The 25,373-nt window shown below is 36.7% G+C and overlaps 1 protein-coding gene across 5 annotated transcripts in view; it reads right to left on the bottom strand.

Annotated features, from left to right (window-relative positions):
- Positions 1-25,373, bottom strand: part of DCUN1D2 (defective in cullin neddylation 1 domain containing 2) — a 28,113-nt gene that overhangs the window by 1,991 nt on the left and 749 nt on the right. Inside the window, exons 2-8 of one of the 5 annotated variants that reach the window (XM_039878772.1) lie at positions 20,874-20,936; positions 19,443-19,659; positions 17,674-17,842; positions 13,046-13,176; positions 3,891-3,935; positions 2,379-2,461; positions 550-646 (exon numbers count right to left, since the gene is read on the bottom strand). In XM_039878772.1, coding sequence (XP_039734706.1) covers positions 550-646; positions 2,379-2,461; positions 3,891-3,935; positions 13,046-13,176; positions 17,674-17,842; positions 19,443-19,659; positions 20,874-20,936 — 805 coding nt within the window. Of the gene's footprint in view, positions 1-549; positions 647-2,378; positions 2,462-3,890; positions 3,936-13,045; positions 13,177-17,673; positions 17,843-19,442; positions 19,845-20,873; positions 20,937-25,373 lie in introns of all 5 variants that reach the window. The other 4 variants (XM_039878770.1, XM_039878768.1, XM_039878769.1 and 1 more) reach the window with 4 other exon arrangements.

Raw genomic sequence — 25,373 nt, 5'->3', positions numbered from 1 at the left:
TTGGGGACGACTAAATGTGTGATTATGTTCATGTAAGTAAATATAAGCTGGAATCCTCAAATAAGCGTAAACAGCCTAGAGAACTGAGGTATCAAATGGGATTATATACTTAGAGCAGCAGCTTCTAAACACCTGTCTAGTTCTATGTTTCTGCCATAGGCTCTCTGCACGTCCATTTTTGAAATGTTTTTTTTAGAGGACTGTCTTCTTGATTTAAATAAACATGAAACCCTACTTTTCTTTTGTGTGATTTACAAGACATAATAAAGCGGGTACTAGTATTATCAGCATCACTCCTATTTCACTAATGGGCTAAAGCTGGGAGTCACCTGGGGTCCGCCCGACCCTAGGGTTTGTGTCGCCATCACTGTCCTACATTCCAGGGCCCTTCTGATCCAGTGTCTGTATCTATCATCACTGTCCTACACTCTAGGGCCCCATGTGACCCCAGTGCCTGTGTCATCATCACTGTCCTGTGCTCTAGGGGCAGGAAAAGTCAGCGTATGTAGCATTTCTAGTGATCATCTGAAGTACTACAACTTCTCATACCTTCTTCATCATAGTTAGACATATCATCGGCAATCATATTTCCAAAATCTAGCAGAAGGTTCCACGTGTCCCTTGGGATTGATCTTTTGTGATGTTCCTAATACATAAGAGAAAAAACCACACCAGATTTAAGATATAGACTTAACTCTCAGGTGTTGTAGTGGCCTAGTTATCTCAGTACATAATTTGATGAGGAATAAGTATCATAAGAAAATAGTTAAAAGTTAAAAATAGTGCTTTGGATAAATGTTAAGAGCTACATAATACAAACAGGCAAATATAGAAAGCAGACATTTAAAAATAAAACAAAAACATTTAAAATACAAAGATTATAAACTCCTGTTTCAGTCAAATAGAAGGGTAGCACTTTTAATCTTTCCACGTAACCCCCAAGCCAATTCAGAAACAATGCAGGACAACAGGTAGGTTGTATTTTGATACCTTAATTTTCCTATATACTAGGGAGTTCTTGCACTGTGTTGGAACAATTTTTTATAAATATCTTTGTTCAGTATTTCATATACTAGATATACTAAAAATATGGAGAATAACATAACACCTATGTTCTATTATTCACTGTCCAGCTGCAGAAGCAAACCTGCAACCTCTGGCACTTCTCTCTCATCCTGCCCCTTCTTACAGAGGTACTCATCCTCCTGAAGTTAGCATTTATCACGTTCATGTCTGTCTTTGTATATATAGTACATGCAAATATATCATAAACAACTTGTAAGCTTGTCTTACATTTTGAAGTATTTATATAAAGACTACTAAATCCTATGTAATCTTCTGCAACTCGTTTTCGTTCCATTCAATACTGTGTTTGAAATGTATCTAGACTGATGTGTGTAAATCTAGGGAAATTCATTTTCACTGTTCTACAGTTGTATCCTACTGCATTTATACTCTGAGTTTTTATCTGCCCTCCTATTGATGGACAGTGCAGTTGTCCCCAGTGTGTTGTCATTACAATGACGCAGGAACCTCCTGCCATCTTTGTGAACATGTGCACTGGTTCTCTGGGGAATGTCTGCAATTGAGGTTACTGGCCATAAAACTACTAAGTGGTAGAAGAGAGTCAATATGACCTGTTGCTATTAAGTTGAATCTAGGCATTCCTACACTGACTCAAGGATGGCCTTAAAACACAATTGCTCAAGTGGAAGGGCTTGTCCTTGGCCAGCTTAGGGCTCTGTGCTGTGAGGACCGCCGCCTCTCATGTTCACAGATGGAAATGACAAGGGAGATGTGGGCATGTTGACATCATGATTGTTTATTTTGGAGTTGGGATGTACCTTGCCTTCCATGTACTTCAAACAGTCCACAGCTACACCCGCTTCCCTTATTTCACGCTAGGGGGACACATCTCACTAAGAATGCCCAGCATAACTGGAATGCCCGCCTCCAGCATAGACAGACTTTCTCCTAATGGTGCCAACTATGCCCTCCTTTCCTTCCAAGTATCATAAAATACATTTTAAAATGGTATCAGAATATGAACCCACATGCAGTGGCAGGGATCCACTGGACAATATACGATCCATCATCTGAAGCCCCAGTTTAGAAGAAGTTTCATGTGGCCGTTAGGAGCCACTTTCAAGGTCAACCTCAAAGTGTCCCCACCTGAAACTCGGTGGCTGCGGTGCTCTGCATGTGGCAGAACTATGTGGCAACTTGTCCGTTACCTGGTGATCTCTGTACAAGACTTTCGTTTACCACAATGTCCAGGTATAATACTTTGGTTAGATAATATGTATAGCCACATAACCTACTAACCACACCCCACCTTCATACTGGGCACAGATGGCATGAAGCAGGAGGATACTTACCAATAAAAAGGTGTTCCAAAGATCTAAAAACTTAAACCTTCCAGATAATACTAAATTCCAATATGCAACAGCCATTTCTAAATCTGGGGGAAAAAAAAAAAGGAGAAAGAGCTATCAATACCTCCCAATTTCTTTTTCCACTGCACAAAAAACTACCACTTCTTAGCACACTGATATTCACTTAATAAAATTCAGCAGGCTTACCCAAGGTTAATATGAGGCCTAATCTTTACAGAAGTGTTCCTGAAATTGTGTGTAATCTAATTTTATAACTCTGGGGACATGTCTTCAAAAAAGGATTTGTGTATTGTTATTCAGGTATATAAATAATTATCTCTGAATTAATTAGTTTCAAGGACCCTCATTTTCATATACATCAGGCTGTCCTTAAGCCTGAGTCAACCTGGATATTATAAATGCATATTATCAAAAAAAATAAAAATAAAAATAGGCTAATGCACTTTCTAAGTGATGAACTAGAAGTTAAATAATTTGTTTGAAAGAAAGGGACATTAGCTTTCTAAATAGATCTGCTTTGCCATTATCAGAACTATAATAGAATCTGATTCAAAAGTATATCATATAAGCACTGTAAGGACTTGGAATTTCTCAAGGCACAGTCAAGACATGCCTTGTAAGTAGGTTTAAGGAAAATTACTTTCACTGGTGTAAGGATATTTAAAAATCTAGACTGGTTATTAATCAAAGTCAATGTCCTCATTTTTTCCCAACTAGATGGAAGTGATTATTTTACAACTTCTAAAACAAATCTTAAGGTGATGTCTTAATGGAATATGAATGCTGAGTTTTAGGGCTGTATTTGAATATGATCTCCAATCCATAATTTTTGGAATACTGATTCATTTTCTGTTTACTGGAAGTTTAATATCTATTTCTCTTCATATGCTTGAGATAGAAAGTACATAAAGAGGCTGAGAAGTTTATTTCTTAAAATGGATAACCTAATCATGTTGAATAGTGCTCACCACTTTAGACAGTAAAAGAATAGTTACAATGAAATATTTCCTAATTATATGTTTACCTATATATGTGAGATAAACTAATGTAAAAAGTGGATGAGTAAATATTTAAAGTAACAAATTATCTTAAATGCAAAATACTAAACACTTTTCAGAAGATTTTCATCGAAATTTTCTTTGGTCCCACTTGGACAAAAATTATTAAAGTTACAACTCTAACCTGAAATTTCCAGGGTTGATAATTAATAAAATTGGATAAACAAAACAGATATATAAGAACCAACTTTAAATAAAATGCATATATTCCCTATGTGTTTAAAGTCCATTACATACTTCCTCAGTCTTAAATACCCTGGGGTCTTAATCAGAAAAAAAGAAATGGTCAGAAAGTTTCAAGGAACTGATAGCATGGAAAGGCTCGCTGAACCTTACCTATGGGGCCCGCAGTATAATGCTAAGATGATTAGTCTTGTCCTGCTAAGTCTACATCCTTATCACTTAGGAAGAACGTTATTTGAAATCTATACTCAACTCATCTTAATGATGAAAAGTCTCACATTGAGAAATGAAGGTAAACCTGGAGAGGAAAGAAAAATAGTTTTATGGCAGACATTTAATCTAGTTACTTTTGGATTAGTTTGGCCCTAGAAATCTTTCTTATGAAGTTCTTGATTTGTATGTTTTTAAACCACACGACTAAAAGTAAATGTATGTATTTTCAATATTTAATATTACCTATGTAAAATGTTTAATATGGTCCTAATGGACTTAACCATTTACAAAATAACAACAAAACTCAAAATGACAGAACTAGAGAGCTGGAATCAACCACAAGAGCTACTCTAGTGGCTATAAAAAGAATCTTTATAGCAACTATTTTCTTTCCAATAACCTTTGAAAAGTTGTATTTCCTGAGTAAGAAAATGTTTAGAAAGTATTATCAGAATTTATATTTGTGATGCTCCATTTAGAATTAGATGATAAAGATATCCCTTCTATCAAAAAAAAAAATCTTTGAGCGGATATAAAAAATAGCTAATTATCATGAAGCTTTACTTCTTCAAAAATCAAGATTTGTCAAAGCCAACTGATTTCAGACTCTAGCCAGTATATGTCAAGCTTCTTATATTAAAACAAAGAGTCAAAAAGCTTTAATTCTCTTCTTTATTAGGTTGACCATTAGTTAACTACAGACTAAAAAATAATCACACATGAAACAGTATAGTATACATAATCTTCACACACATATAAACACACACAAACCTAAAGGAAATTAAGGATAAATCTCTCTTTTTTTGATTACCCTTTTCCACTGTTGTCCATGCCTTTTCTAGGAACTATAGGAACACTTGTATCAGTCTCTTTAATTTATATTTAATCCTTCAAAAGACAAACCACATAATATACTTTGGAAGTCATAAAATCCATTGTTTTGTTTTGAATGTGTAGTCATAAAATCATTTGTCTTGCTTTATGTCCCTTCTTTTAAAGTCTTCAAAAAACCATCTAAAATAAAGAGTTTAATGTATTTGAAATGTTCAAATAATCTAATCGTTTTCCCAAAGAGCCTTACTTTAACTTCATATTTTTTCAATTACTCTCATGAAGCAGAAACACAATCAGTAACTGTTCTAATTTTCTAGTGAATGAATTTGACAAATACTTGTGTCTATAAACATAAACTAAAGAAGAAGATAATTTTTCTCAGTAAAAGAATGTCACCTATTTTGCTACCCGATGATAAGAAAAATCTACTTCAAATAGAGGACAAACATATAAGGCTTCACACTGTAAAAATGTTTCAAAACATTCCTTACTCTCATATTGAATTTCTTTGAAATATTCATGAAAAAAAATAAATTTTTAAACTTTAAATCAGATAATAAATTTAGAACCTCTTAGGAATGATCATAGAATTTATAATGTATGTCTACTGTGCTAATTTTGAATGGAACTGATGCTGTAGGATCTCCAGGGGTGGGCCTTAAGAGAGAGGCAGCTCCCACATACTGTACTCATAAAAGATATGCAGCCTCTGCATCAGCAGCCCTTCCAGCCTGAAACCACATGCTGTAAGGAAGCCCAAGGGAGCCATGTGAAGGAGCACTGAAACCAGAGTCTCTCCTGGGCATGTCAACCTCATCCAGACACCAGCTGAAACACCACTGTCTGACTTGACAACGTGTGGAACAGAAGAGCTGCCTGCCTGAGGCCTGCCTAAATCCCTGACCCAAAAGATCATGAGCTACAAAACAATGATTGTTGTCTGAAGCCACTAAGTTTTGAGGAACTTTGTTATGTGGCAACTACTAACCAAAGCAGTGCGCCTGGAGTGCAACCTGAGAATCTGTGATCTGGCAAGTTCCCAGGTGATGCCTGTGTGCCGGTCTGCAGACCTTGCTTTACAGGGGCCTATGGAAAACCATAACTTTGGAAAAAAGTTCCTTAATACTTTCCTATTTCTGGCAAGTTAACTTAGCACTGTAAGATAAAAATTCTTAAAAACAATACCTGCACATGAAAGTCAAATGAAATGCTAACCCTTTTTAAACATTTTCACTTCAACACTAAAAGGAAGAAATCCTATAGACTGCAAAATATATCAATGAGTATAAATAATTATTTCTAATAGGAGCTTAATTATTCTAAATTATACTGAAGATATTAAAGTTGCAGAATAAAACAGTCGGGAAGAATACTATTATTATCATTTACTGACATTTCAAGGTACCCTTTCCTGGTAACCATTTCACAACATTAAAGTATAACTGCTGTTATTTTAAAATTTGGATTGGACTAATTATCACTTTGAAAAAAGAAGCTAAAGAAGACTCTAATAATTACACTGCTCAAAAGTAAAGCATTATTGACATTTTCCTTTTGAGGTATAATAATAATTACACTCAGACCCAAATTAGCCAAATTTTAGAAAATCATGGAAAGCAACATTTCTTCTTCAGGTGAATATTACTTAGGAAAAATCAAGATGTAGAGAGACGTTAAAAAAAAAAAAGGGGGCAGCAGCAGAAGAAATAATATCCATGGCAGAAAGAACCACCGGTTGGGAACATGGCACCTGCCCTCACCAAATGACCAAGTCTTCTTATAGATATCCCAAGAATGATGAATGAGCCCAACCCAAATCTCCTTCAGTACTGTTATTCTGTTGTCAATTTGTTTGTTAGTTTCTAGAAAAGACCAGTAATGTTTTCTTGAGAACACTGATAATTGTTATTGGGTAATGAAAGTCCAAACTAAAGTAGGCTTTACTTTTTAATGACTATTTTGCTTCAGCCTCTGAGAGTGGAAGAGAGAATAAGCAAGAGTTTGAGTTCCAAAAGTAAAAAATCAGCTGATAAGAGAACAGTTATTAGCCCACTTTTAGGATAGCTATTATAAAAAACAAAAAACAAATTAAAAAAACCCAGAAAATAACAAGCATTGGCAAAAGATATAGAGAAATTGGAACCGTGTGCACTATTAGTAGGAAAGTAAAATGACACAGCTACTGTGGAAAATAGTATGGTGGTTTCCCAAAAAATTAAACATAAAGTTATCATATGATCCAATAATTCCACTTCTGGGTATATATCCAAAAGAATTGAAAAGCTGGGACTAGAGCAGATATTTGTACACACATGCTCATAGCAGCATTATTCACAATAGATAATAGGTGGAAACAACCCAAGTGTCCATTAACAGATGAATAAATAAGCAAAGTGTGGTCTATACATACAGCAGAATATTATTCAGCCTTAAAAGAAAATTCTGACACAAGCTACAAAATGGATGAACCTTGAGAACATTATGTTAAATAAAATAACGAGTAACAAAAGGACAAATACTGCATGATTTCACTGATACAAGCTACCTAGAGAAGTCAAATTCATAGAGACAGGAAATAGAATGGTAGTTGTCAAGGGCTGCGGGGAGGAAGAATGGGGAGTCACTGTATAATGGGGACAAAGTTTTAGTCTGGCAAGATTAAAACATTCTAGAGATGGATGGCAGTGATGGTTAGACAACAATGTGAATGTCCTTAGTGCCACTGAGCTGTACACTTAAAAACAGCTAAAATGGTTAAAAAAAAAAAAAAGAAAAAGAAAAAAAAGAACTAATGGTCTTGGGGAAAAACCACCAAGGACTCATGACATGATGGTTTAAGAATAAGCAGTTTACATGCCTCAGCCCCTTCCTTCTGTCTTTTAGATAAGCAGTTGATGAAAACTTAATGCTCAAAGATTTTGGAATAGTTCTGGAAAGGTGGTAGAAGAGTTAAACATAGTTTTTGAATTTCTCTGAATCTTTAAGAAACAGATAAAGCAACTAGACAGCAAAACCAAAACCCAAAGGCAACATTTACAATAAAGTAAGGTGAGAAAGCACCATCATGAACTGAAAGTATGGGTAGGATAAGATGGACCATTAGCAGCCACAAGACCTGTATGGTGTGTATGGTGTGTGTGTGGGGGGGCGAGTTAAAGAGGCATGGTGTCTCTGGTGGGTGCGACAACAGGGGTACCTCAGAGCAGCCACCAAGTGTTCATTGCAAAGCCTGGTCAGGACGAGGCGAGGACAGAACCAAAACTGGGCCACTGCTGTGACCAATAGAAGGTGGATGCAGGGACCTGCCATGAGGGCTACAAAGGTTGAAGCAACATGGTTCCCACAAACCTCAGAACTAATCTACCACAGCACCTCCTAGGCAGGGCCTCACTGCAAGAGGCAGTTGGGTGGACAAGCTGAACAGGAAAGAAGAGCAGAAACAGGAAAAGAGATAAAAGTAGGAGAGAGGGAGGAAGCCAGAAAGTCTTAGAAAGCAAACTTTACATTATTGTACATGACATGCATGCATGTAAACACATGCACACACATGTAGGCACATTAACACTCATGCAGGCACATTCATACACACTTGAGTGTGTGCACACACATACCCCAGAAGAGGAAGTTCTATGAAGTTAGAATGCTGCCCTAAACCATCCTCCTTCTAAAAGTCCAGGCAAGGTAATTTTGCAAAGAAATGAGTAAGAGAAAAAACCTGAGGTCAAATCTCTTATAACATCCTAAGAAAAAAGACAATACAAACAAAATATCCCTATAAAATGAATGCCTGCCAGGAAACATGCTAATAGAGCAACAGGAATTGTGACTTCCAGTTCAAAACAAGCTACAGACATTAAGAAATGACACAAAACATGAAAGAACATATATCAGAATAGAAAAACTCAGAAATGAGGGGACAAAGCTCAAGAATGAGAAATGAAAGAAAATCACTTCAGAAATACCTAAACTAAAAGGAATAAACTCAACAGATAATGGCTTAAGAGAAAGAGAGGTGAAAAAAGAGGACAGCTTTTAATCAGAAAGACACAAGGTAAAGATGACAAGGGATTGAGAGAACATAACCAGTGAATTCAGGCCTCTGGACTCAGCTATTGACTGTCACCTCCCAATAACACAGCACGATGTATGGCTCTTCACTGCCACAGGAACAGTCACTCAACCACTCTGTCCGACAGCATGGCGATGCATCTGACTTGCCATCTTATAGGATCTAATAACATTTTATATTTTTGTCTTAGTCTTTCTAACGTAATTAAAATAGAAAACACCACTTACACTGTTAAACAAACCAGGAGTTGGCAATCTAAATGCTGCTAACCCAAGATAGCACAGCAGGTAATTAAGGAAGGTACCACAGCACAGTCTAGGACAAGACTAAGTTTTTGGCACTTCCTCATCCCTCTTACAGAGATGGTCCCTGTCTCAGAGAGTCACTACACATCTTGAATGCTAATATTCTTCAATGACAGCCACCAAATCCTTGTTGTAGTGGAAATGACAATTAAAGTATACTTCTTCTAGGTGTTTATAAGATTCCTAAAAAGAAACAAATCTTTACAGTTGAAAAAAATAAAGTTATACTAGATCAAATAAAAAAAAAAAGCTGAGGTTGAAAGTGTCATTAGGTGGCTGGGTCTATGGAGTGCAGAGTTATTTTTATGTGAAGGCAAAGCAGGTAAGTCAGGAGTTGAACTCAGCACCCAGTCTCCCAATTAGCTATTCTGTCACCACTACAGCAAAGTTCATAGGCTGATGTCTTCATAATAACACGACGTACAAGGCAAGACGATGCTCTTAACATCTGTTATAACTACCTTAACCAAAATCACACCATCTCTTAATTAGACTGACACTCAAGCCTTGTAACCTAGTTTAACATTGGGCCTGACCACTAGGTGACATGCTATTCAGGGAATACCGCACACACACCAGGTGATATGTCTTCAGTCAGGACACACTGCAGCTCATGCACCAGGTGATGTGTCCTCAGTCAGGACACACTGCAGCAGCTTTCTGAGACTGCAAGAAAGCTTTTCCTGTCCTCAGAGTGAATGATGCAGGACATCACTTCTTAATGGCTCTAACTTTGACACAACCAGATGAAGCAACACTACATGAGAAAATCATTGTTTTGTCAGCGTCTGTTGCTTTTAAAAACTGAGGTGAAGTCATTTGCGCTGAATCAGAACTGTCACTAATTTAATTTTAAAATTGTGATATATTTTGCTCATATAATCTATATGCATAGTATGAAATAAGTTGAAACTGAATAATATAAAATGAAAGATGTAGACAGAATGGGAAATACTTTGGCTCTGAGTTGGTTAAATGTGAAAACTGGTGGAAGAACGGATCAGAGAAGCTTGGCAGAGAAAGCCCTAGAAGGCAGGCAAGCAGAGTGACCAGGAGAGGATGGACGGGCCAAGACAGACCTGATCTTACTTTGATGGTCTGACCTTTCCCTACAGGTGCCCATGACAGTGAGACTGCATGATCGGATGCTATGCTTCTGCTCCCCTGTACTTGCAGACTCCCAGCGCACCCCAGGCCCTGGGCTCTCAGCCCATGTCAGGTCGCCCAACAGGGAGGTGTGAACACAAGGAACAGGTGAGAGTGGACTCCAAATCCTGCTGTCATAGCCTGTGTTCAGCCCTCGATATGTTATTCTATACTTCAGCCTCAGTTTCCCTATTTATAAAACGGGGGTAAGGCCATATGTGAATCAGATGAAGGCATCTGGCTTCCATATATGTGCTTACTTTCACCTTTCTTTCCAGTAAAAGGTAAAAGATAAAAGTGGCCACCCACGAACAAAAGCCACACCGACTGTCGAGACCAGTCTTGCATTTGGACATCTGAGTGGCAGAGAAGACTCTATGTCTTCTATGGCAGACTAGTGTGTCCAAGGCTGAGGGCAGCAGTGCTGGGGTGACAGGCTATTATTATTCCACTCCAATTTTATCCCTCACTGATGAGTAGCACTGTAAGGATTACTTTTTTAAAGTATGCCAAGTATTTAAATTTTCTCATGAGCACAATACTGTGAGTTCAACTCTCCACTCTGCATGAGCACAACTGGAATCATCTGAAATTCTAACTTAACCAGGGCCCTGGTGTCACTGCCTTGGTCTCTCCTCCTTATGGTCCATCTGGAAGCACCTGGCGAGTCCTTCTTCAGGCAATGCCCTGACAAGCCTCACGGAGAGCCCAGGGGCAAACTAGGGCTATACCTGCAGTGCCCCTGTGTCCCCTTATCTCCGTCGGCTGACCATGTGTTAGTCTCTGGGAGGGGATGAGAACAGACCAAATCCAGCTTCTGCTTCTTCTTCTCACTGATCATGCTCAAACGTTGACCTGGTGCTGTCATGGACTCTCCTTTCCTTTTAGTCTTTGCATTTGGTTAAGAAAAAGGATTCTTCATTGATGTCAGGCCAAACAGGAAAGCAATCATTTTCCTGACAAACAAATGTGTCAGAATCACCTCTTCCTGTGGGGTCCCACAAATGTTTTTCATGACCTCGGCTCTCTAACTCATGACGGGGTAGGGAATGTGCAAAGCTCTCTGACATCAGAAACTCCTCGCTGTTGTACCTTTATACAACTGACGACCTCTATTTGCCCACTGGCTTCTTTCAACAGGAAAAAATACATCCACATTTTTCCAGTGGCTCTCCCACTTGTACCTTTCGTAATTTTGAGCAAATCCATTCCAGTAAATTCCTGAGCAGGACCCTGTGGCAGAGGTCTTTTTCAGCTCCTGATGTGGCAGGTCTGAGGTGTATGATCTGTGAGGTGGCACACAAGGCAAGAAACCTGTTCGCATGGTGGATCAGCCTACAGAGAGAGGGAATCTGACAGGAGACTCATCACAGTGCAATGCACCATGAGTAAAAATGAACCACAATACCAGAGAAAAACAAAGAAAAAGAAAATAATCGCTGCTATGGCAAAGAGTGCTAAGAAAAGGCAGCTGCCCATCTCCCTGATCTGAGACAGAAATGCCTACTGTCCACCTCCCTGATTTAAGACAAAAGTGCCTGCTGCCTCAATCTGCACCTGTGATCTGTTGATAGGAGAAGGAAAGGAAGAATGTCAGAAAGACAGAAGGGATAAGAATGTTTACTGCACACACATACCTGCAAACATGCACAAGTAAAATGCTTGCAGTGGAATTTTCTATCTATGAGTTTTCAAGGCCTTTTCAGATTTCCTACCTAATTTTGGTCATCTTATAATATTGCTTTTATTCATAAGAAATTTTCTTCAAACATACTTTCTAATATACTTGTTTAATTCCTATTTAGAAGACCATGTAATTCCCCTCTCTAAACATGTAAGAAATTTTAATGAACTACACATAATTCTATTATATTAGGCAACAAAATGTAGGTCAATACAGGTTGATTTTTACAAAGAGATAAAATAAAAATAAACTATGTAGTACTTAGGGCAGAACAAATTAAACTAAGCAGAATAAAACTCTCAAATAAACCAAAAACTCAAAATAAATATTTAAGTTAAAATTTTTCTCAATGTACCATATATAGCAGTACACAAGTTATATAACAAAATCATACGACTCTGAAAGAAGTACAGTCCAGACCACCGAAATAAAGTAAATATCATGATAAAGGGAGTCACACAAATTTTTGGTTTTCCAGAGCATATAAATACATGTTTACACTCTACTGTAGTTTATTAAGTGTGCAACAGCGTTATGTAAAAAAAAAGGTACATACCTTAAGTTAAAAATAATTTATTGCTAAAAAATGCTAACCATCATCTGAGCCTTCAGTGAGTACTAATCTTTTTGCTGGTGGAGGGTCTTGCCTTGATGTTGATGAAAACACACTATTTGCGAAAGCCCAATAAAATGAGGTATGTTGGACTGAAATATAATCCAGTTCACATCAGAACTGGTTTCGACTAAGTTAACTTTAAGTCTCCAGACTGGGACAAGGTTAATGTCACCTGGCCAATCCTAGCAAAACCATCGGTGGGATCACACATCTAGCCAGTACAAACACACCAACTGTCAACATTAATTGCTGACTTCTCTAACTCATTAGTGAGTTAGATAGCATTTTGAGAAAACACAGAGCACTTGCTAATTAGCTTACATTTTAAAATTTAAATATTTAAATCCAGAATGTGAGAGTGATATTGGTTGAGGTGTTCAAGTACAAACTGGTCTGTCTGCATGGAGAGCAAATTAGTGAGAAGAAAAAGAAACGCAAAGAAGAATAACATTGTATCAGGCAGGATTGAAATCCTATTGGTCTTGTCTACTTATAATCTCATCGTAATGTGGCCTTTTACAAGTCTGAATTTTATACTCACCTAAACCTTTTTGCCCAGGGTTCTTGGCAAAAGTAAAAGTAAACTGATAAAAATCCTTAAACTTTACTGTGTCCTTAAGTTCTTGCTCCAATCTTGGCAGAAGAGCTTTCAGCTTTTCTATACTGTCACACCTGTGCCAAGAGACAGAAAGAGTGCTTTGTTACGGGTGGCAGACATGCCTCACCAATCTGGGCAGCTTCACTGCAATTTGGTGCAGCCTGAGACTCGGGTCTAAGGGTGGAACTCTGGTGGGCTCCTTTCTCTAGCTAAAAGGACTCAAAATAGTCTAAAATTGATTGTGGTGATGGCCACACAGCTTTGTGAATACACTAAAACCACTAATTTGTACACTTATAAACAAGTGAATTGTATGGCATGTGAATTACCTCTTAATAAAGCTGTCATTAAAAGAAAAAAATCGAAAACCAAAATTGCTTGCCCTCCTCTGTGTGAGTTGGAATATGGACATGATTTAACTCTGTGGTTTTGACCACATAGAGGCAAATGCCCTGAGATGACAGTGACAAGACCTCAAAGAACTGAGTCACACACTGCCAGCCCCTACCACTGCTACCCCTGTACTGTCCTACAATAGGAAAATAAACCTGTAGCCTTAAAGCTATTGTATCTAGGGGTTTCTTCGTTACAGCAGGTTAGATTTAAAACATCTAAGTTAGATAAAACACAACTCTATTGTTTTAAAATCGGATTGTCCTCCAAAGTCAGTAACCTTTAAGAATATTAAATAGTCTTTAAAGCAGTATATAGAATAGAGAAACATAAATTTTGTCACTTTTATTTTGACTGCACAGCAAGGAAGAGAACAAAAGTGGCACTTCATTTATCCAAGTAGAGCAGGGCTGAGGAAAGACAATGGAAAGTCCTGGAGCAGCTAGAAGCACCACGAAGTCCATGAACACACTCAGAGGCACAAATGCACAGCTTTAGGGAATGCCATGGGTGCTCCCGAGTGCGGCCCGTCCACATCAAGAATGGGCAGGCAGCAGCGCCTGGGGAGCAGCCACATGCTCTTCCCCATCACAGCCCCCTTCCTCCATGTGGTCGCTTCCTTGCTCTTCTTTTTGCTTACCATCAACCCAACAAGCATTCCTCGACAGTATTAGTTGGATATGTTTCTAAACTTTATAAATGAGAACTCATGGTGTATATTATTTTGTGTCTGGCTTTCTCTGCCAACATTATATCCGTGAGACTCATTCATGCTGACATGTGTCACTCTGGTTGGTTTATTTTCATTCTCATATACCATTCCATTATATTCATATTTTATAATTTATATATTTACTGTTAATAAATATTTTGACTTTTTTTTAGTTTTCTGGTTATAAAGAATGTTGTTCAACATGTTTCTATACATATATCCAAGCAAAAACATGAATGAGTTATGGTAGGCATACCTAAGAGTGGAACAACTGGGTCACAGAGTCTGAGCATTTTCAAGTTCATAAGCAAGGTCAAATAGTTTTCCAGTGATTGTCTCACTTCACACTCCCACCAGCAGTATACTAGTGTTCCTGTTGCCTCACATTTTCACTAATATTTGTGACTGTCTTATTTTAGCCATTCTAGAGAGTGAGTAGTGAGGTTCTATTTCATTGTTTTAATCTGCACTCCTCCAATAAATACGATTGAGCACATTCTCGTATTTTCACTGGCCATTTGGAAATCCTCTTTCGTGAGGTGCCTGTTCAAGTCTCTTGCCTATTTTCCATTAGGTTATCTTATTCTAATTGTTTTATAGGAATTTTTTATATATAAGGAATATAGGTCTTTTGTCAGTGTAGTATTTTTTTTTACTGTAATGTATTTTAACAAAATTATTGGGGGTGACCTAATCAAATAAGTTTCTAGTGTACATTTCAACAATATGTCACATAAATTGCATTGTGTGTTCATCACCTAATCAGTGAAATATTTTTAAAGTACTTCAGAATATGGACTGCCTTTTCATTTCCTTGATGGTATTTCTTGGTAGTTATTTTTAGTATAGTACTACTACTATCAATCTTCTTTATAGTGTTTTTTTTTTTTTTTTTTTTTTTTGGTGATGTTTTAAAACTTTTCCTACTACATAACCATAAAGATAGTCTCCTACATTGTCTTCTAGAGACTTCTGTTTTTAGCCTCTAAAAGACTGGGGATCTATAATCCACTTGGAACTCATTTTTATGTAGGCGTGTGGCAGGGATCAAGATGAATTTTTTTTCCCCATATAACTAGCCAATTCTCCCAGGACCATTTACTAAAAAGATGTCCTTTCTCTACTTCTCTCAAGTGCTACTTCTGCCATAAATCAAACATACCTATATATACAGATTTGTTTCTGGGCCCTCCATTCTGTTCCACTGGTCTGTTTATCTATTCCGGTACTCAATACTGTGTAGTCTTAGTGACTATAGCTTGAAAAGTCCTAATTATCTGGTAGAGAACATCTTCCCCCTCATTCTTTTTTTCTTTAAGAATTGTTGGCTATTCTTGACTGTGCATATTCATTTAAATTTAAAATCTGCTTGTCAAATTACACAGACATAAATCTATTACTTATTGGGGTTTTCATTGAGACTACATTAAATGTACAGATAAATTTAGGGATAAAACACTAAGTGTTCCAACGTATGAATGAGATATATTTCTCCCACTAGTCAGGTCTCCTGTCTTTCAGTGAGTTGTTTTCTCTGTGGAGGTAGCACACATCTTTAATTAGATTTATTCTAGGTGTTTTATATTTTTGATCCTACTGAAAATGACATATATTTTAAATTCACTTTGTTTTGTTGCATCGTTGCATTCAGTGTTTTGAAATATCAATTTTTGTTTGCTGACCTTGTGTCCTGCAGATTGACCAAACTCAAAGCTTGAAGCTCCAAAATCAAGATTATGTGGTATTAGATCCATGGGATATAATAGAGAATCCAGAAATAGAGCCACACATACAATCATTTTTGTTTGTTTGTTTTTACAAAGATGTCAAGGTATTTCATAAAGTTTATTCAGTCTACTTAAGAATCCTCAAGCCTCCAATGAATCGATGTAGGATTAACTGTAAAGGCAGATACTCTAACCACAGTCAACAGTTAACGGCCAGAAAAAAAGTGTTAAAAAATATAATTGAGCAGACACAAAAGCCAAAGTATGTTTTCAAGTTTAGTGCTATTTAGTACTAGAGGCCAACAGTCCTTTACATTCCTAAAAGCACTGAGGTTATCTCTACAGTATACTTTACTAATATACTAATAAGACTTTCATTTAGTATATAGCACTCTAATATTCATAAAATGCTTTCACCTTTAACTACCCTGTGAGATGTGGAGAGCAGTACCATTAACCATCATTAACTTGTAATCTTAAATTACATTCTATATACTCCATAGAAGAGAGCATGAAATTATGTAACACATTTTGGGACGATTCATACTGAAAATATTTAAAGTATGTTTAAGTTATGACGATAAGATAATAGACAGAAATTTTGCAAATTTTCTTGGACAGCATATTTCTAGACAATGCCTAAGAAATGCCAGTGTTTCTATAAGAAGCGCTTGTTTTCAAAATGTCTTATTTTGGAGAGATTTTAACAGATGGGATAATATATAGTATAATGCCAATGGAATGCTGCTTTATTAGGTTATTTTCCATTCTAAAACTACTGGTAATTCATCTAGGCTTTCCTAGGTGCAAAGAACCTGAAGAAATATGTTATTACATCACAGTAACGCTCAATTTTGTTTGTTTGGTTTCATACAAGCGCAAGGAATATGGTAAGATATCACTAGAAATAAAGGAAGTCTTGTAGAAACTGAATACCATCAATTCCAATTTTATTTTCATCTTGTGGGTCTAGACAAGGCTGACAAATATAACAGATTCATCGGTTTAGTGGAAACAACAAATGTTCTATTTTTTACCTGGAATGCTGTAAGCACATGCCTTAAGAACATGTTTACCTAAGGCTGTCAAGCTCCTTCAGAGCTAAAAATAAGCTAGTTTAAGTTGTCAACACTGAAATATCAGAATATCAGCAAGTCAAGCAAGTTGGCTTTTACATGACCTCATGAAATAGTTCAGTAAGCTTAATGATTAAAAGACATTTATGTTACATGCTTTTATTGACTTCTCTGACTTATCTGACAAGTGAGAAACATCCCATTATTAATGAAGCTTTTATTCTAACCATATAGATAGAACAGTGAAGTATTATAAGCAAAAATCAAAATCACATTTTATTAATGTTTAATATAGTAACATATTAAATTACACATTTAGTATACAGTATTATAAACTAAACAGAATGGCTGAAAACAAAAACACCCTGATATTTACTGTCAATTCAAAACTGGGAAAAAAAATTAAAAAGTAAAAAATAAGTTACAAAAAGTATTAATATGAATAAAATTATTAAACAAAACTTTAACTGGAATTTAAAGAGAAAACAAAGGCTTAAAGGTTTAATATAGTGCATGTAGATAAGAAATTTATAAGGTACACAAAGAATTTATATTGATATGAAATTAATACTGTTTGCTGAAAAATAATTGTTGAAAGTATCTTCCTTTCTGAAAAAATTTAAACTTAAATTTTAAACTTTAAATTGAGATCAATTTACTTACCCAAGCTCCGTCATGCCATCTACAAATTCCTTTTTGCTAAATTCACATTGAGTTGCTGCCCTGAATTTCCATGCTATAACCAAAACGCTGATACTAGTAGGATCTAGGCTTAAATCATCACAAAACTGCTGAATCCCATCAATTCCAATTTTATTTTCATCTTGTGGGTCTATAGTAAAAATCAAGGGAAAAAGAAGTCACACTATTTTGGAAAGCATTACTAAAATGGGTTGTTAGAATCATACACCTACTACATAATTCTAGCAAGAGTGTTTCAAATACGTCAATCAATAGACTGCAATTTTCTACTCTGTGTGAAAGACAAAATAATCATTTATCCAGAAAATACTCCTATTTCTAGGTTTCTGGGCTTTTGCAGAAAAAAATCACTGAAACTTCTTTGAGAAGACTTCATCATTAAAAAAAAAATTAATTTCCCTAAAGTAAAATAAAATTCAAGTTTACAAAATTTTAGTTTGCCTAAAGGCAAATTTTTACAAAAAATACTTCCTTGGTAAAGTAGTTATAATATTTCAAGTTTCTATCACAACCCTACCAAAGCAAAAGATTGATGTTTTTCTTTTAAAAGTGAAGTCATTTGCTATAGTTCTAATGCTACTATACGATACTTATTTTCAAAATCATTTAGTTTATGCATCCACATTTAACAGCTTAGAAAATTAGGTCAACAATTAACTAAGCCAAACAAATTTAAAGTGTACTAAAGCTTAATTTAAAACAAAGTTCATTTTTTTGAGAACTACAAGTCTTTTTTTAACCACAGAATGTTTTTGGATCAAGATTAAAAAAAAAAAGAATGCAATTTTCAATTCATTTTCCAGATCTAAATAGATCAAAATATACACACGGTATTCTCAAAAGTAAAAAATGAACATAAATAAGAATTTAAAGCCAAGTTTAAAACCAAGGGAGTTATTCTGTTTGGGTTAATATGTTTAAATAAGGGTTGATTTTTTTTAAGTTTTGGAAATATAAGGATTAACCTTAGAAACTGCTAGAAAGAAAAAATAAATCAACTCTTGAATCATTGTCACCTCTCCCATTACAGCACAGATTTGACATTTGATATGAAATTATAAAGCCTGCTGAGTGATTTGGATTTGTATATATTCATTATACAGGCTTATTTTTGCACTATGACTGTATTTTGATAGGGAGGCTCCATTTTAGGTACTGATTTCAATAAAAATAACAACTTTCCCAATCTCCAACACCAAGGTTTCTTCGCTAAGAGCTTTCCCCCAAAGCTTATGCAACAGCGAAAGTTATTTCAGGTCACAACACTACTATGCTGTTAAGAGAAGGATGACTTTAACCCTCAAGTCCAAATTATTTTTATGATTTGGTATTGTTCTTAAACAACTTTCTCACCACAAATATTCTAGCCTAGATGGAATTGTTTGGGGAAAAAACACTGTATTCACAAGTGTAGCCACCTGGCCACGACCCTATGCCATTGATGGCTGCCCTGCCACTGGTGGTCAACTCATCAGATTCTGCCCAGAACAAGTGAGGGAGAGCACACTACCAATTAATCTTTAGACTCCTCTCTTCTCATCCTACCCGCAACCAATACAGATTAACAATCACAGTTCCATTTAAACTGATTGGATTTTGCAGGAAGAGTAGGAACAGTATATTTGAGGCCTTTGGAAAATGGCATCAGAAATTCAAGAAATATAACATTCGTTCTGTTCCCTAGAGATAAAAATGAGTTCTCTCTGTCTGCCCTTGTTGTCGCCCCTTACCTTTGTACCTGTTATACAGCTGCTCCAGCTTCTTCTTGTCCACTGCGTTTCTCATGGATTCCTTGTGGAATGAGTCTGGGTTTTGAAAGAAGTTGTCAGTGGCCACGTCTAGTTTCCACTCATTCTGTGTTAAGCAGTAGATGGCAGTTCTTTCACCAGCCTGAGTAAATGCCATAAACTGGCGGACCTTGTCCTTCTGAGATGATTTAAGCTTATGCTTTGGGATGCAAAAGAAGCAGGAAAGCCAATGAAGCGAATCCAGAGGTTTGTTTCAGCATTCTATTACTAATGCCTATATTTTAACTGGACATAGTTTTTTCTTGTTGGGTGACTCAACTTCACTTCAGAATTACAGGAAGACAAAGCCTTGTTCTTCATCAGTTAAAAAGGCTGCACAGTCTTCTGAAAATTGAAACAACAGCATCTATATAGTAACAAATATGCAAAATCTAGTCTTCAAAAATTATAATTAATATTTTATATAAAATACAATTTGATCTCCACCTAGTTCAATTTGCATTAAGTACATATTATGTTTTCTCTAAGTTTCAGTAAAATTCTTTTTTATAACACACATGCAGCCTCCTGATGAAATGAGGCCGGATGTGTGACCCAAGGCCTGACCACATCACCACTGACCATCTGCAGGGTCTTCTTTGGCTTCAGTTAATTCCAGGCTCTAAGGAACAAGAGGAGGACTTCCCAATTGGGAAATATCATTGTTTTAAGTTTTTCCCAGTTTAAAATCAGCAGAAACACATTGATGTAAACATATACACAGAATTAAAAAGTGTTAAAAATAATTTATGAAAATTCCAAAGCAGGCACAAAAAGCCTATTAATGACTAAATGATGATACTAATAACAAGAATATCTGTGTACATGAGACAGAAATAAAATAGAAAAATAGGGCAGAGGCTGTGAGTAGATAGTAAATAACAAAACTGCCAAGTAACTGTACTATATATAGTATATAATGAAACAAAATAACATCCTAATACATCCAGATTTAGGATGGTTAAGTTTCTATTTATCTAAAGTAACCTGATGAAAATGACACCAGAAATAAAAGTGATTCACTAATTTCTGTAAATTAAAACAGACTCTATAATTTATGAGATGCTAATGCTTTGCACATAAGTGAAAAAGTTTTACTTAAAAGAATTTATACTCGATCTTGTTAAAAAAAAGAGACAGTTTGCAGAAACACAGAATTATAACTTACAAAAATATGTAAATGGAAAACAAGATATAAATGAAGAAACTGAGAGGAGGAAAAAGAGGAAAATAAGAAAGCCAGGGATATGATACAGACATGCATAGCATATACAAGAGCTGAAAGTGAGCTGAAAATTAGGCTTTGAGTTGCCAAAGCAAAAAATAAAATGGGATTAGTTAAGAAAATCTGTTTTTATAAGATTTAAAACCTACCAGTGGCCCAGAAGTGGCACAGCTCTTCCTGGCACTGAAACCTGAAGGAAGTGTCTCCTGTGGCTGTTCATAAAAGGGCAATGAGCAGTGTCCCCTTTGTACCAGACCAACTCCTCCCCAAAATGCCAACAATAAACAGCAGAGGAAGCTTCCAGAGTTTTTTCTTAAGGCATCCCTCAATGGATGCTGATGCCAAGATAGCAGAGTACAATTCAGCAAGGGAATACAATAATGCAGTCCAAATACACTGTTTTCCAAGTATGGTCTGGGGGCCCCAGTGTCCTAAAACCATTCAGAGGGTCCATGATAACAAAACTATCTTCATAAGCCACTCTCTGACTTTCTCACTCTCATTGGTGTACAGCAGAGGCTTCCAGAGGCTACATCGCTTTTGATATCACAACAGACTGAATGCGGAAGACATGAGAACCTTTTATTAAGCCAGACATTAAAGATATTTGCAAAAATGTCATGTAAATGGGTCTATTGTTTTTTTTAAGTATGTCCATATTTTTAAGCTTTCCAATTTAATTTCTAATGTGGTACATATGATGGCTACAACCCACATAAGCAAAAGCTTTTTGGGGGGGTCCCAATAATTTTTTAAAGTGCATAGGGGACCTGGGACTATAAAGTTTGAGAACTGCTGATCTAGGGTAACAGAAAATTAACATCTTGGCTACTTAGAACAATGATGATCATTTGGGGTCTTGGGTCCCTTTGGAATCTGATAAAAGTTTACGGATCCTCTCTCCAGGAAAACATATATGGTACACACCTGTGCATGTGGTTTTGCATAAAATTTCAGGGTTTTCACAGAATGTTTAAGCCCATCTGTTGGTTCCTTGGAGGGTAGGGGAAAGTGGAACTCAGACTTTAAACCAATAAGCTAGATCAGGAGTCACTGGTCTCTACTGGGGCTACTCTGCCATTGCAGAAAAGCAGCCATAGGAAATTTGCAAATTAGTGGATATGCTGTGCACCAATAAAACTTTATTTACAAACACAGGAATCTAGTCTTTGGTCTGTAGTATATAATCCTGATCTAGATTCTAGGAAAATACATGGAATATATTTTTACACTTTATTTCCTGAAATTGAGCCTTTGAAAGGAACTAGAGAAAGGGTTCAAGGTATATTCTCTGAGGTCAAATTTAGCTAAATTAGGGCAGATCTCAGAGGTCTTGAGAGTAAGCTGACAAAAATAAAGCTGGCATCTTTTTATAAAGTTGATAGCCTCCTTAAGGGAGGGTGGGCAAAGCCAAGGGTTATCTCAGAAACCTTAGGATATAGACAGATGTTCAGCCCCAAAATGGTACACTATTAGGAATAACCATGATATCTTCATTATGGGAATTGCCATCAATGCTAGATTTTAAAATTTTGTCATAGTTGTGAAACAAAATTTGGTATATACATGCAATGAAATTCAGCCATAAAGATGAATAAAGTACTGATGCTACAATGTGAGTGAATCTTAAAAACATGCTGAATGAAAGAAGTCAGTCACAAAAGGTCACATATTGTATGATTCCATTTATATGAAATATCCAGAAGAGGCAAGTCCATAGAGACAGAAGCAGAATGCTGGTTGCCAGGGGCGGGGGTGAGGGAGGAATGGGGAGTAAGTATTAATGGTTGTGGGGTCTTTTTTGGGGTAATGAAAATGTTTTGGAACTAGATAGAGGTGGTGGTAGCGCAATGTTGTTAATATACCAAACACAACTGAATTGTACATTTTTTAATAGTTAATTTTATGTTATACAGATTTTATGCAAAAAAAAATTCAACATAGCACCTTTAGAACCTCTAAGATGAACTGACAAGGTAATACACTGTGAAGTAACTGAATTATTTAACCAGCTTTATACAACTGATAGATCGACACCAAGTAAGTGTTGACAGACCCCTGGAAGACATGATAATGCCTGATCTTGAGGTACTTTTATAATCACCTCCTGAAGCCTTTCCTAACATGTGACAAAATAGTTACATCAACAGTGTAAAGAAGAATACTTTCTGAAAACTCTAGAAGAGAAGGTGCAGGAGTATTTAGATCTAGGCCACACAAGTGGTTTGAATTGGTACTATGTTAAGTTACAAAATGGGGAGAGTGCAGATAGAGAAACAAATCAGATCCCTCTCGGATATATTCCAAGCGCCTGATATGTCATAAGACAGATCCTAAAACTTTGAGCCACAAAGTGGTAGCAAAGTGCTGATTCTGAATGAGCAACAGGAGCCATGTGTCTAAGCTTAGCCCATAACAAGTTTCTGGCCAGAATCAAAAGGGAGGGGACTGTCATTAAAGTTGAAACAATTTACAAGTTTCTCCATAAAATAAGTCATTGAAATAATAATCATTAAGCTAAGTCTAAAGACGATATATGCAATTTGCAAGCTGTAAGTTGCAATTTGCAAAAAGGAGAACTGGCCTAAAGCTGTCTAAAAGAAAAAGCCTCATAAACTAAAAAATTATAGAGGAAAGAAGAAAACATTGACCTATTTCGACAGGATGAAATTCATGTAAAATTAATACAGGTCCATAACCCTTTCAGCTCTGATGACCTTCACTGAGACCACATCAAGAGAATAAAATTATTAATGGCAGCTTTTCAAGGGGAGTGGAATTTCTATGTTTCATTGTTTTACTCTGTTAAAATGCACAAAATTCTTGAAATAAAAATTTAGATAATCCAGTAGAAATATCAAATAAAAATCTCTAACCTATGGAAAAAGTCTCAAATATTTTCACTGTGACCTTGTGAAAAATCACTTATATAATCTGGGCACCGAGACTGACTACACATAAAATTTTTTTTTTAAAAAAAGTTATTTTTACAATGCCCTTCCACTTAATACAACAAAATCTTCTCTTAGGATCAACTTACAAGGGGCTGCCAGGCAACTATATTGATCAAAATAGTTACATAAACTTGGTCACTTTGACTTCGTTTCCATATACAGCAGGCTGCAGGTGGTGTTAAATTCAAGTGTCTCCTTTCACACTCTAAGATCTTCAACCTCTGCAGTGGTTGCACAGTCTTTTTCTGTAAGTTAACCTCCTGTCCACCTAGCCTTTTCCCTTAACAGCTGGAGAGAGTGGTCTCTGCCTGTTGAAGTGGGCTCATCCTGCCTGGGCAGTGCACCTGCACTAGAGTTATCAACCTGAGCTAGAGTTATCAAGAGCCTTCTGGCTGTACTGCTGACTGTCCCCATCCTTGGTTTCTATGACCCCTTCTAGTCTTTTTGTTTCTCTGACCATCCCTTCTTCATCTTCTTCTTGGCTTTTCTTCCCACTCTAAAGTTCTGTCCTCATGCCTCCACTCTTTCCCCTATAAATTCTTTCTGGACTATTTCTGTCTTGTTTGAAAGCCCCTCACCGGCTCCCACTACCATTAGGACAAAGACTCACTTTTCTTCCTGTGCCCTAGGAGACTACAATCTGGTTCCAGTTCTCTCACCAGCCTCCTACTGTGTCACTTTTCCCTGGTTCTCTGTGCTGTAGCCAGACAGGTCTTCACATTCCTGGAACATACCATTTCCTACCACCTATTCTGTTCTTTCCACCTGGAGTACTGCACATATCTGGCTGCTCCTCTCACCCCACTCCTTGAAAGTTCAGCTCACGCGGTATTACTTTAGCTAAGCTTTCACTGCCTTGGCACCTGACACCACTCACCCACCCCATCACATGGGTTCCTGGAACCTGTGCCTCTCCCTAGCACTTATCTAAACTGTAATAAAATAGTTGTGTTTAGTGTCTTTCTTCCCTGCGAGGACATCAGCTCCATGAATACCAAATCTGCATCTGTCTTGCTCACCATCAAACTCCCAGCATCTTGCACACTACCTTCCTTTACACTAAAACCTCTGAATTTATGGAATAAATGATGAAACCCAAAGGCTACCATGGTTTCCACTCCATTTCAAAGTAACTACATTTCCAGAAATGGCCCTTTTGAGCTTCAGGTCCATATCTCCAACCAACTATATGATTACATGATCCCTCTATTTCTCTCCCCCACCCCCATTACTGTATCGTTTTCCCATACAAATCTGCTCTTCTCTCTATATTCTCCACTTTAGTAAATAACATCACCATCTGCTCAGACGCCCAAGCTAGGAACTGCTGAATCTTTTCTTTCCTTTATTCTTCTTTCCTTCTTCACCCCTCCCTCCTCTTATCTCCCTTATTCCTACAGACAATCTTTGGTTCTAGCCCTTGCCTTTTCTTCCCTAAATTATTAAAACAGCTTCTGACTTGCACTGAAATACTAACCCCCTCCAATCCAATTCCTATCCTCCTGGCGAAACACTTTTTAATAAAATACAAACATGATCAAATCACACACATCCCTATTTCTTGAAGACCTTCTATGGCTCCCATTATCTTCTGGATAAACTCTACACTCAGCAGGAAATACAAGGCCCTACTTGTGCAGTTCTGCCATTGTCGACCCTGAACTCCACGTTCCAGCCACACAGAAATACTGGCAA

Source organism: Pteropus medius, unplaced genomic scaffold (assembly GCF_902729225.1).
Source record: "Pteropus medius unplaced genomic scaffold, Ma_sr-lr_union100, whole genome shotgun sequence".
NCBI lineage: Eukaryota > Metazoa > Chordata > Mammalia > Chiroptera > Pteropodidae > Pteropus > Pteropus medius.
The sequence above is the reverse complement of the archived record's forward strand: the minus strand, read 5'-3'. Positions and strand labels throughout refer to the sequence as shown.